The 14103-nt window shown below is 36.9% G+C and overlaps 1 protein-coding gene across 2 annotated transcripts in view; it reads right to left on the minus strand.

Moving 5' to 3' along the window:
* The window catches only part of LOC306867188 (NGFI-A-binding protein 1-like), a 10534-nt gene extending 324 nt beyond the window's left edge, over nucleotides 1-10210 (minus strand). The window contains exons 1-8 of one of the 2 annotated variants that reach the window (XM_079412769.1): nucleotides 10010-10210; nucleotides 7468-8243; nucleotides 7097-7230; nucleotides 6607-6658; nucleotides 4677-4796; nucleotides 3693-3852; nucleotides 3438-3581; nucleotides 1-473 (exon numbers count right to left, since the gene is read on the minus strand). The exon at nucleotides 1-473 is cut by the window's left edge and continues 324 nt beyond it. In XM_079412769.1, the coding sequence (XP_079268895.1) occupies nucleotides 400-473; nucleotides 3438-3581; nucleotides 3693-3852; nucleotides 4677-4796; nucleotides 6607-6658; nucleotides 7097-7230; nucleotides 7468-8243; nucleotides 10010-10115 (1566 nt within the window). In that variant the 5' untranslated portion in view covers nucleotides 10116-10210 and the 3' untranslated portion in view covers nucleotides 1-399. The remainder of the gene's footprint in view (nucleotides 474-3437; nucleotides 3582-3692; nucleotides 3853-4676; nucleotides 4797-6606; nucleotides 6659-7096; nucleotides 7231-7467; nucleotides 8244-10009) is intronic. The other variant, XM_079412770.1, reaches the window with a different exon arrangement.
* Between the last annotated feature and the right edge of the window lie 3893 nt (nucleotides 10211-14103).

Genomic DNA, 14103 nt, shown 5'->3' on the forward strand with positions numbered 1-14103 from the left:
AGTATTCTTTTACGTTAAGTTCATCCTCAACGACAAACCGATACGAACAGATGAATGTCATCATTTAACCTTATCAACTAATCTAAGGACAACACAACCGTTTTCTACAAAACTCCAGTGTTTCTGTTGATTAACGAATAGTTTAAATAAAAATAGTTACGAATAAGACATGCAGTGCAATCAAATAAACAAACAGATTATGTACAAAAAGATGCACAAATACAGTTTTAGACAATTTCTCTGTGTACAACGACTACGAGACATTCATGTTTTTTTCTAAAATTAGAAATAAAAATAAATCTTAAAAATTAAAAATCTAAATAAATGGATCTCTAGGCAATTACAGCTCTTAAGGCCACACAGTTTCAAAACGCAGGTTTCAGGTTGAGGCTGAAGATGTTATCTGGAGTCCTCTGGTTCTGATTTGATGGTTTTCTTGTCCAGAAGCACAGGCTCCTTCTGAGACCCATTTTCTGAAATACAAATAGAAAAGATTATAATTCCTTTAAATTTAATTTGTATTGGTTAGCTTTCTAACAAAAGATCAAATACCAATAAAGAAATACGTGGAACCAAGATTCAAGATACATGTTTGATCATGTCAAAACTCTTCAAATTTCTCTTCAAACTTCAGTTATAAAATATTTAGCATCCTCAGGCCATCCAAGATATAGATGAGTTTGTTTCTTCATTGGAACAGATTTGCTCACCAATGGATGCTCTGCAGTGAATGGGTGCCGTCAGAATGAGAGCCAAACAGCTGATAAAAACATCACAATAATCCACAAGCAAGTCCATCAATTAACATCTAGTGAAGTGTAGAGCTGTGTGTTTGTAAGAAACAAATCCATCATTAAGGCATTTTAACTTTCACTTGTGGCCAAAATACAACTCCATTATCCATAACACATCCATCCCATGTTGTCGTCTCACATCAAAATCCACTGATATGTTTGTTTAGAACTAGTTTTGACAGTTTTCGTTTGTAAACAATGCTTGATCTGTGCACATTTTTCACCTGATTCAGATGAAGTGACTTCTTCACTGGACAAAACAATATTATTGGACAGAGTACTTGTATTTTTAGCCGGTTTAAAGTTTAAAACGTCTTAATGAATTATTTGTTTCTTATAAACACTGACCTTTTCCCTTCTCAAGACATTAATTGATGGACTGGAGTGGTGTGAATTATTGTGTTTTTATCAGCTGTTTGGACTCTCATTCTGACGGCACCCATTCACTTCAGAGGATCCATTGGTGACCAAGTGATGTAACGCTAAATATCTCCAAATCTATTCTGATGAAGATACAAGTAAATACCATTTCAGTCTTCAAAATGTCATGTTAATTTCAACATGTTGCTTGCTGTTTCTTTGTAATTATTTCTGATGTTTACTACCAATTTTTGAATAAAAATCATTTCTACACCACTTTTTTTTCACAGTTTCTGGTGCATTGTGTGGTTTTAAAAACAATTTAACAAGAGTAAAAGTGCAAACGATGAAGGACAAAAAAAAACATTTTCAACTGTCTCAATTCTCGTAACAGTTTCAATATGCTGGAATTTTTAATACTTTCAGCCATTTCCAGTAAATAAACACATAGTGTAAGAGCTTACGCCAAAATAAAGGATGGTACTTTTTAGTGTTTCAAATCTATGTCACCAAATTGACAGTTGAGGGTATTAAACGTATTTTTCAGATATTCAAATCAGTTCAAAAGACCAGTGTGATCAGTAAATGACACTGATTGACATCAGGCTCTGCCCACATTGGGGCGGAAGAAAAAACCCGAAACGTCAAAAAGACGAGTAAATCTTCACCCCCTTTCTCACCTACTCGCAGTGTGCTAACGCAGCTTGCGCAGGCAGGTAGGAGTTTCAGAGAGAAAGTGCTACCTTCATCGAGGACATTTGCATGCAAGAGATTGCATATATTACAAAAAGTTCTCTGAAGCCTTGCTGATACATGCGTTACGTTGACACATCAGGGTTTAATGGAGCGGTGTAGGTGTCAATGTGCCAGGATGATACTGAGATAAACCTGTGCCAATCCAGGCTACAACATGCATGCAAAAACAGGGTCCAACAAGAGCCATTTTAATCTGTACAGCATTTCTTCACTGGCTCCTTAAAGATTAATGCTGTACCTAGACAGCATTTGAAGGTTGTTCCAAAAGGTAGGCGGCAACGTTACGCTGCCTTCAGAGATACCACGTTTTGGCCAGATTTGAAGGCAGAACCACATGTATTTTGTGGATGTTTGTGAATGCAATCCCAGAATGCATTTTGACTAGAGTAAAACTAGACTAAAGTAGAATATGTGCTTTATCTTTACATATTTAGATGCGATGTGATGCGTCGAAAGACATATGAACACATAAATAATTGAATAATAAAAATTATTTATACAAGCATCTATAGTAGTGATGTCATAATTGAAGAGGGAAACAGAATCGAAATATATTTATTAATGATTGTCAAAAGTGCAGTAAAAAATCTAAATTTTTAGATTATGTTCAAGCGCGTGCTTTCCTTCAGAAATAATTCTAATACGCTGATTTAGTTTTTAAGAAACATTTCTTACAATGATCAGTGTTGAAAACAGTTCTGCTGCTTAAAGTGCCCTTATTATGGGTTATGAAAGGTTCATATTTTGGATTTGGGAGTCCCCAACAACAGGTTGACATGCATGCAAGGTCAAAAAACACTTTCATTTTCTTATAATATGCATTTATTTTTACCGTATTTGTTAAACGACTCCCAAACGATTCACTCAATGATTAATTTTTCCAAACCCCTCCTTTGCATGAGGTTAATCTGTGGTGATTGGCTGATTTCATTTAAAGCAGTGTTTGTGAGCTTTTAACGCTCCAAAAGCGGCACCTAGTGGCAAAGAATGAATTTGCATTTTCATTCAGACCAACGCGAAAATCAGGTTTTCCCAGGTCTGTGCGTGTAACAAGTGGGCGGGCAATATGTTAATGTTTCATGTTGATGTCAACATGAAACGGCTTGGTATTCGTTTTAAAAACGAGTCGTTTCATTGATTCAGAGTCGACTCTTTCTTTTGAGAGACAATAACTTTATACACGGTACACACAGATTTAAAACTTTGCAGGATGTTTTCATTCACTTGGAGCTGTGTTACACACTGCATGAAAGGTAATTTTAAAAAATCCATAATAGGGGCACCTTAATATTTTTTGTGGAAACCACAATGCATTTTTTAGGATTTTCTGATGAATAGAAAGTTTATAAGAACAACCTTTATTTGAAACAGAACTCTTCAGTCACAACGTAAAAATCTTTACTGTCAATTTAATGCATATTTGAAGATTAAAAGTACTAATTTCTTTCAAACTAGGTTTTGGAACAAAATTTTAAGTTCTTAATGTTATATTAAAGGTTCTTCACATTCTGGGTTCTTCAAACTAACCTGTGGCTGCTGCCATTCTCTCTTCGGACGTCTGTTGGTTATGATGTCGTTCCTCTGCGTTCTGTTTGTGATGTCGTTTGAGCTCATTGGCTAATTGCCTACCCAGCGGCACATCTGTCAGGCGCAAGTTTAATGGTCTCTCGCCTGTATTTAAGAATTGAAAGTTGCATAAACTCATCTACTGATACGAACATTTGAAACAAATGAAAATGCAAAGTAGGAGTAAGTAAATAAAGAAGTAGAGGAGAAATGTACCAGAGCGATGTGAGAGGCCGCTGTTGCAGTGTTGAGCAGTGGGAGCGAGGTATTTCAGTGCCGCTGTTGGAATCCTCCAGTCCAACGATTTTAGTCTCTCTTGGACGGCAGCGTCACGCAAGAGCTCCACCTGCTTGGCCAACAAAGTGTCCAGCTGTACCTGAATGTGAAAAATGTGCACAGCAAGGTTTCAAAAGCAAACATTTTAAAACAACAGTGAAACAGATGTTCAAACGAGCAATTCAAACATTTATTCAAAAGAATGTTTTGAGCGAAGTTTGAACATTGTTTCATGAAATGAAATTCAAACAATTTTGAAATAAACTTTCAAACCTCCTTTTAAAAGGTTTCAAACTTATTTGAACTTTGTTTTAACGTTGCATGGATTTTTTTCTTTTTTCAAAAGAATTTTGTTTAAATGTTTCAAAGAACTTTGAAAGTTTATTTAAAACTTTTTTAAAAATTTTGTTCTTATAAACAATGTTTGTTTCAACATTGCTTAGACTAATGCGATTTGTGTTTTAATGTTGTATGAAATGTTTTTTGAAAGCTGTTTTCATCAGAATTTAAACCGATATTCAAACAAGTTTGAAATGAACTTTCAAACGAAACCTAAAATTCAAACAAACATTGTTTCCATAAAAACATTTTAAACAACATTGTTTAAGGAACATTAAGCGAAGTTAAAACAAGTTTTAAAGTTTCAAAGCAATTTAAAACATACAAATAAAAAACAAAAAAGAAACAAACATTTTCAAATGTTAAAACAAAGTTCAAAAACTTGAAAACTAACTTTCAAACAAAACTTAAAATTCAAACAAACATTGTTTCCAAACAAGCAACATTGAAGCAAAAATTGTTTAAAAAAACATTAAAATGAAGTTCAAACAAGTTTGAAATAATTATTCAAAGTTTTTTGAAGCAACATTCAAACAAAATTCTTCTGAAAACAATTCCAAGAATATACATTGACTTAACGCAGACCTGTAGACTATGTCTGATTGTCTCCTCTCCTTTAGATTTGGCAATTGCGAGCTGTTCTCTCACCATCTCTTGACGCGTATGAAGAACATGAAGAGCCTCTTGTAAATCGTACACGCCATCCTAAGAGAAGGTGAGAAAAAGTGAAAGAAAGGGATGAGCTCATGGAAAACTTTCAATAAAATTAGCTGAGACAGAAGTGCGAGTGTTTTATATCTCCATGATGGCTTCATTTATTTGCATCTCTGGTGCAACCATGACATTTTCACAAATGGAGAAAGCTGTTAGCAGAAACTGAGTCATCACATTTGTCCACAGTGCCTGAGGAGGTAAGTCATCCAAGTAATCATATTTTACACTTTTGTAGCATTTACTGTAGCAAAAACTCCACTTATAAAGTCAAAACAAAAATAGTTGATGGTTAATTTTTTCCTTGCATAATGCAACAAGTTAGTTGTATGAATACATACAGCTCAAATATTATCTGAAATATAAGTTGTAATAAAGCTAAAGAATATATAGTATTTTATTTTTACATTTAAATTTATTATTCAAATAATATTTATTTTTTGAGTTTTGAAGGCATAAAATCCTAAAGAACATTTTGTGTGTAAATTGTTCCTAAAACTATTTTAAGACCTCGAAGCTCATTGATCTCAAACATAAAAGATCCAGTAAAGCTAAATAAATACAGTATTTTAATTTTGAATTTAAATTTCATTTTAAACCAATACTAATAATATTTTTATTTGGATGCATAAAATCCTGAAGAACAATGTTTATAATTGTTCATGAAACCATTTAAATCAATTTAAAACCATAAATAACAAAAAGTATTAAAACAACAATTACTTTATAGGTCATATATGCATAAAATTCAGAAGAATTTCTGTAAATTTATGTAAATTATTTATAAAACCCTTTTTGAACAATAAAACCACTTAAGTCAGATATATAGTCATAGTGAAGCTTAAGCTTAAATATGTTTTTTTTTTTTTTCATTTAATCTTAGTATTAGAGTAATTTTAGCTACTTTTTGAGTTCTTAAATGTACAGTGTTATTTGGTCCTTTTTACTTAATCTTGGTAAATTTAAAAACACTTTTACATAAACATACTTTCTCTACCATGGCAATGTTCTTCTTTGTTTCTAATCAGTATATTTGTTGTTATTCTAACAGATCAGCCGTGTCACCTTTGACCGAATTTACACTTCATGTTGCCCCATGACAACCTCCGCATTTTCCTCTAAGGTCGTCACACACACATGTGTGTGTGTGTGTGAGCTTGTGTGTCCACGTATGACGTTAGACTCAGGCAGAGACGGCCACAGCCATGCGTGGGTAATTCAGTAAGCACCCACAGGATGATGTCAATTATGTGTTTCAGTCCACTGTGTACTTCTCCGCCTGTGCGGATGAATGATTGCGCGTTTGTGTACTAAGCTTTTCTTTATCCAGAGAACCCCACAAAAACAACTTCCGTTAAAAACAAGCTTTTTAAAGCCAGCTAAAACTGATCACCGAGTTTTAATTTGACGTCTTGAGAGCTTTGTTTGCAACGGTTTTGTTGACTTAGAGGCCCCACGGAGCTACGCAAACAACGATACCATTTACTTTTATATGTTCACCCAGAGGCGCAGACCATCGCTCATGGGAAAAGCTGTGTGAATGCGACATTTCGGAGTGAATCATGACAGTAATTACTCTCCTGAGATTATTAACAGAGAGAGTGCACACACAAACACGGCGCTAATTCAGACACAATGGGAAGGCGGCTGGCAGTAAATATCATGACAAGAATGCAAAACTAATAAAGAAGTCCCGAGAAACCACCTGGAGCTCGAAATGATTGCAAAGCTGAGGCATCTCATGCAAATAAAGCAATTTGTCGCAGTGGGGTTTATGAATATGAACTGCTTCTACAGAACTTACTTCAGATTTGATCCTCTTGGGAGATGGTTCATCTTCATCACCGCAGTGGGACCTAAAATTAAGATGTATTTTGAGTATTTTGAAAAACAATGAAAAGTCATCGTGGTAAAACTTTTCAATTAAATAACAAAAACTAGTGAATGATGCTCCTTATATGAATAAATAAAGACCATGAAAAGCGTCTAAAAACAAAGCTCAAAATAAAATAAAAAAAAATTAATATTGCAACATTTTCACAAATGTATGTCTGGTAATGTGACGTTTGCAAATGCTAATGTACTCTATAAGTTGATTTTAAAAAGCTCTTATGGGATATTGAACAAAAAATATTGATGAATCATCTTGTTCACAAGGTCAAAAGTCCAATAAAACACTCTTTAGAACAAGAACGTCCCTCACCCAATATAAAATATATGTCAACAGAGGAATGTGTTAATCAGCTATTTTAACAATTGTTTTTCTATAAATGTTGAGAAGAACTGCATCTTACCTGCTGCTCCTGCGAGTGTATTTGTAGGTAACTTCACGTGAAATTTGCCTAGCCAGCGAGAAAAGTTCATCTCTTCGGGTCAGCAGCGATAGATCTTTCATGCACAGCTGAGCGGATGCTTCGTTGACCGTCAGCTACACAATTAACAAAAGGACCACTTTTTATATTGTATGAAGAGGATTTTAAAAATCTAAAAGAAACTTTTTCCACTATAAAGAACTTTTTGTAATATGGAAATGTTCCATGGATGCTAAAAGGTCTTCATGTAACCACAGATCCCAATAGAACCTTTATTTTTAAGAATGTATGGAACAATAATTTCTGTCAATCCGCACAATCAACAATATCAGTATCTTAGCATTCGAACCAACCTCGTGCATCGTAAGCTGCCGGCTGTCACGCCTCTTGGAATCGAACCGTCCATAGATGGCACTGTATTTCCGAATCTCCACCTCCTTCTGTGGATTGTCTTTGCTCATCTCACAGATATGGCCGATCATCTTGCTGAGCTTCTTATTGGCGCGGATATGTTCTTTGACTTCCATGGGGTCGCTCTTGGGCAACGATTGGGCTAGTCGCTCTACGCACTCCATCACGCACTGGACAGCGGCAGAATCAAGAGCGTCAAGAGCATCATGGGGTGAACACGGGGAACAAGCTCCAGATGGAGATAGGCTGTGCTCGCTCTCGCTTCCCCAGAAACGACTTTCGCTAGCCCCTTGCAGCGGGGAGCACCCTGGTGTCCCGTCCCTGCTGAGATCCAGTCTTCCAGGACTGGGGCTTGTGGGTAATAATGCTCTGGGAACCGCAAGCTGGTTCTGTTGCCCGTTGCTATGGGAACTTTCGGGTAGCTTGTACACTGGTATACTGCAAACGGGAAGAGACGTCAACGGTTGGTTGAAGACGGAAGGGTTGGTGACCCAATCGCGTAAAGCCTTCTGGAGTCTTCGAACGTGAAGAGGTTTGGTCGCCATTCCGACAAGGGCCATGATCTCGAGGAACTCTTCCTCGCCAGCCTCACAGAGCTGCTGCACATCGTCGCCACCCTGCTGGATGAAGGCTTCGTAGTAGCAGAGCAAGTTGGCCTTCTGCAGGATCCGGTACAGTTGCAGCTCGCCCAAGGAACGTGGCAGCAGCACTGACATGGCTACACATGCAAACACAGAGCAAAACAAAGCATTGTCATTTCAAGAAAACATTTCAAGTCACCATGAAGCGATGCTCGCTAATGTTATTTATTTCCCAGGACAGGTCTGTGAACTCACATTATGACTGTCACAGTTAGTCTCCAGCTGCAATGTACTTTTACTATACACTCTTAAAAATCAAGGTTCCAAATTGGTGTTTTTACAGCAAGGCCACAGAAGAACCATTTTTGGTTCCGCAAAGAACCTTTCAGTGAACAGTTCTTAAAAGAACCATTTTATTTGTGTGTGAAGAACACTTTAATTCTTTAAGTACTTTTCTCCATTATGAAGAACTTCAGTGGAATCCTAAGGTTTCATGGATGTTTAATGTTCTTCTTGGAACCACTGATGCCAATAAAGAATCTTTATTTTTAAGAGTGTGGAAGAAGCGTTTTAGGTTCAACAAAGAACCTTTCAGTAAACAGTACCTAAAAGAACCATTTTTTCTTAGTGTAAATTACATTTTAATAATCTGAAGAACCTTTTCCACTATAAAGAACATTTTGTGTAAAGGAAAGGTTCCATGGATTCATCATCAAACCACTGATGCCAGTGAAGAACCTTTATTTTTAAGAGGTCATGGCATCACTGCAAAAACCCCTTCCAGGACCTTTATTTTTAAGAGTATGTGATGTATAATTATTAAGCTACTCGTAAAGGAAAAATGATCGTCAAAACTTTCGGAGAGAACATATAATGGACTGCCCAAGAATACAGTGTATAACAACAAAATTAAAAATGAACAAAGATAAAATTAGAAAAATGATTGATAATTCTGACTCGGCGCACATATTTTTAACTGGTATAGTGCTTAGTCAGGGTAGTGCCATATTTCATTTTTGACAAGAATGAAAACAAGGCTGTGAGGGATAGAAGTACAGTGTTCAACAGATTGCGCTTTTGTCAACATGACAATCGATTAGCTGATGAAACGTCTTTCCAAGACTTTCAGTATACAAAAGCTCTTAAAAAAACATTTTGGAAATTGTGAAATTTACATGATCTAGTACCGGCACACAGTTTTCAACCATGCAAAATTCAGTCAGCCCTGACTACGGTCTATACATCATGTCCAGTCGGATGGTCACATAAAGTTTAGTTCCAAAAGTTGCAAACTTTCAATACATTTGAAGCTCAAACTGGATATGAGAATCATCCGCATCGAACTGGAACTCAACACAGCCGCTGTCCTACTCTCACCTGGAAATTAATGATGTTAACTATAAATGAATGACCAATCTATCTTATGTTTGTAGCAAGCAGTGGAAATATGTTTACATCTGCATTTGAATTGTTTTAACATTGAACAACTTTTACGTACTTATTTATCAGATGTTTTCATTCCAAGTGACTTTATTTAAAGTTATTACAGGTACTATCCACTTGCTCAAGTGCATAAAATGTTCAAACCCATTGACCTGATCTTTCACCACCACACCACAATTAAATGCAATTACGAATAGTTGCAAACACAGCTGTGCATTACACTATTCTCCACAAAAACATGAACAGGTTCCCCTGCAAACTCACCTGAGATCATCTCAAAACTTTTCACAAAAATTGCTTCACATGCACCTGGGAACCTCCACGAGATTAATGCATGCAAATAACTCGGATATTGAGTCTATATACCCATCTAGCTCAAATCGGCATGCTTTGATTCTCTAGCCTCCCCATCTGAATGTCTATGTATGAAATGTTTATATTAGTCCTCGGGTTTACGTACCTCTCTTTCGCAGCTGGTGCGCGCGACTGCTCCCGGTGCTGGCCGCTGTCTCGAGGCAGCGCTCCGCCTCTCGCGAAGGAGAGAAAGTGCGTTGAAGGCTCATCATCGGTGCTGTCTCTCTCTTGTGCGGGGATATTCCGATGTAAGCTGCATTGCTCTCTCACTCCCACGCACCGGCTTGACGCAAATCCTCGCGTGGGCGCTGCGCGCGTGGGACGGAATGCCGACAGAGAAAGAGAGAGAAGACCTGAACGGCCACACACGGTAAAATACACATTCATGATGACATATTGAGGAATATTAATCGGTAATGCCATGTTTTTTTTTCGACATGAACCCACACAGCCTTCAGTACAGCATATGCGTGTATTTTTGTGGTGGTCATGTACATGTAAATAAGGGAAGCCCGGGAGAGTTGTCACACTTTTTACTACAGTAAATGTTTATTGTTGTAGGTTTGGTTTCGATATTAAATTTCAGTATAAATACATGCTTCAAAATGTAAAAAAAAAAAAAAAAACTGTAATTATGCCCAGCTGAAAAACATACAAACAGTAGAATCATCACAGAAAATTCGAATAGTTTCCACTACAAACATTACAAACCATCCACTTTGAACCACTTTTTTTGGGGACATATTCTAGGCTATTAGGATTTATTGGTTTTAACAAGCCACCAATAGAAGGTGACTAATAACCAGTAGAGACCAACAGGATTCCATACAGTTTCCATTAAAACCAATGCAAGTCCCATTATAACCAGTAAAACCATTACAAATTTTGTGATGGTGTTTATTGTTTGTTTGTTTTTTTTTTCAGCAGGGTGCGAAGAGGGGACGGTTTTCGATGTTATAGTTAAGCTGAAAATGAAATTTTGCTAAGAATTTGCACACCCCCAGGCCATCCAGGATGTAGATGAATTTGTTTCTTCATCGGAACAGGTTTGGAGAAATCAAGCATTATCACTGGATCCTCTGCTGTGAATGGGTGCCATCAGAATGAGAGTCCAAACAGGTGATAAAAATATCATAACAATAAGTCATCCAGATGACTCCTGTCATTTAACTTTTCATTAACTTATAGTGAAATGAAAAGCTGAACGTTTGTAAGTAACAAATTCACCACTATGGTGTTTTAACTTTAAAACTCACTTCTAGCCAAAAGAGTCAATGATCCATAAGGATGCTTCCTCTGGGGAAAAAGTCCATCCCTTGTCGTTTTCTCACATCAAAATCCATCAACTTTTATTTTTAGAACTGTTTTGACTTGTAAATGGTGCTTGATCTGGCCATATATTTCTCTCCTGATTCAGATGAGACAACTTTTTCATTCTGACGGCACCCATTCACTGCAGAGGATCCATTGGTGAGCAAGTCATGAAATGCTAAATTCCTCCAAATCTGTTCCCATGAAGAACTCTTCTACATATTGGAAGGCCTGAGGATGAATACATTAAAATTTTTGGATGAATTATTTCTTTTAATTTGAACATTTATACTCTTAAACAGAATCAACACAAAATATTTACAATTTTTAATTACGGTATGTTAAAAATGCGTGTTACTTTTCATTTCAGTTTTTGGAAATACATGCTGTAATGTCTAAACATTGCAACACCGTTTGCAACTTACAATGCAGATTGCATTTATGCATTGTATGACACTTGTTCTCTTCCTCAGACAGTAAGTAAACCCCACAGGAAATTTACTCACGCTCTCTTGAGCGCAAAATCCCCCCAAAACCCACTTGAGTATACTGCTATACAAATGTACATTCAAAATGGTCAGAAAGTTTTTTCCTTCATGCATCTCAGTAAAATTACAGCTTTAAATAAACACCTAAAGCAACACCACAGCAGAATCTACCTATAAAATTAAATAGACCTTTGTTTTTCCTTCACACTATAGCTTGAAAAATGCACAAGCTGGATTTTAAAAATGAAATGTAATCATGTATCTTAAAGGCTGAATCTTTAGATAGAGGGGCGCATCAGCAGCCTCCCATCTGCCTGAGCATCTTGAGCTATTTTGGGAAGGAGGCTGGGCACAGCGAACAGCCCCTCGGAGGAAGTGCGTGGTGGTTGCTGTCACACTTTCGTGTTGGTCTGTTCCTCAAAACAAAAGCTTTTCCAAGACATTTTCCATCTTATGTGACAAAAATTATAAGCGACAGCACCTTGCCTGCAATCACGGATCCTTTTACTGGGGGGTTTCGCAAAGCGTATCTGCTCTCAGGGGAATGTGATGATTTTCTGTGTTTTGCTATCACAGTGTCTCTCTTGCTCTTGTAAACAATGCATATTTGTATTTTCATTCATAGAGATAACATTTGTCGAATGTTTTGCTTTGAAACAATGTTGCAAAGTATATGCTAACAAATGTATATACAGTGCCCTCCAAAAGTATTGGAACAGTAAAGACAAAATTGCTCTGTTGGCTGTGAAGTCAAGACATTTACAAATATGATTAAAAGATGAATATGAGACAAAACTACAGAATATCACATTTTATTATTGGGTGATTCAACACATAGATGTTTTACCAGCTAAGAAGTTCAGCACTTTTAATCTTACTCACACAAACCAGGATGAAGACGAGGGAGCTGACTTTGAGAGATAAGCAAGCAATTTGGAAGCTAAAAGAAAAGATTAAGTCAGTTAGAGCTATAGTAAAAACAAAGGGCATGGAGAAATCAAGAGTTTGGAAACCACCAGAGACACCAGCAACCAACAACGACCTGATCGGCTGAGAAAACAACAGTAGTTGATGACAGACAAATCATAAAAGCTGTGAAAATGAATCCAAAAAGACATGTCTGTAAAATCACCAACAACTTCCAGAAAGCTGGGTGATGCTCTGACAATCTACTGTCCTCAGGAGACTTTGACACAGAATTACAGATGCTACACAGCAAGATGCAAACCTCTGACCAGCACCAAAAATAGAAAGGCAAGATTAGAGTTTGCAAAAAAGAACTAAGGTGAGCCAGAAGAGTCTTGGAACTGTGTTTATGGACCGATGAGACAAAGATGAACCTTTATCTAAGTGATGGGAAAGCAAATATGTGGAGAAAAAAGGGAACTGCAATGATCCCAAGCATCATCTGTAAAGTGATAGTGTATAAAATAGTTTTTAAGATAGAAAATAGACGATAAAGAATCAACTTGATGGAGCTCAAACTCAAAACACGCAGTCACAAATCAGCGCATCATACGTATGTACATCATACATGATCTTGTTCCTTTTGTATCTGGAAATAGGTGACCTTTAACGTAAACCTGAGAAACATAAGGAAAAAGAGAGGGAGCCAGAGACAAAAAGGGGGGTTGCGATGAAAAAACAACAACTAAGATTCCTTTAATTTGCTCTGCCTATGCGAGTCAAGCATGTCTTCCTACTCAAACACACCCGCGCACACTTGGCCGCCCACGTATATGTACAAATACACATATACATAGATACTTTGTGACGTACAAACACATCCTGGTGTGTGTGTGTTTAGGGGCCCCCTGCTCAGAGTGGGTGTTGTCATTGCAGGGTGGGGCTGTTGACAGGGTACGCGTGGGTTTGTGGTTTTTAATGGTTAAGCTGACAGTTACTCGGAAAATCCTCTTTCTTCCTTCTTCGGCGTGCAACTTCATGCTCACATTCAGATTGAATTAATTGACTCTAGTTTTAACACGCAGAAGACAGTTCTGTCTATAATGCTTTGGTGAACTTGTCTGAGAGAGTCAAACAGTAATGAAGTGATGGGTTTCATGGCTGGAATGAACAAATAACGGTCATTCGCTATGAATCAGAAAGAGTGTGAAGCTACAATATGCAATATGTAAATATTATATGCATGTATATTTACATATTGCATATTGTAATTTGTTTAAATTTAGTAAAACATTAAATGTAATTAAATGTCCGCCTAAGTCAACCGTGACCTTTTCAACGTCATTGCGTATTACGTGACGTCACGAACGCGCATCACAGAACAGAGCAAGGCGAGCATTTGTGCTTATAAAACTTAAACTTTTTAATTTATTTTTTAAATGACCGATCGTTTCGGTAGATAAGACCCTTATTCATCGTCTGGTTGCCACTTTTA

This window comes from Barbus barbus, assembly GCF_936440315.1.
Source record: "Barbus barbus genome assembly, chromosome: 49".
Lineage (NCBI taxonomy): Eukaryota > Metazoa > Chordata > Actinopteri > Cypriniformes > Cyprinidae > Barbus > Barbus barbus.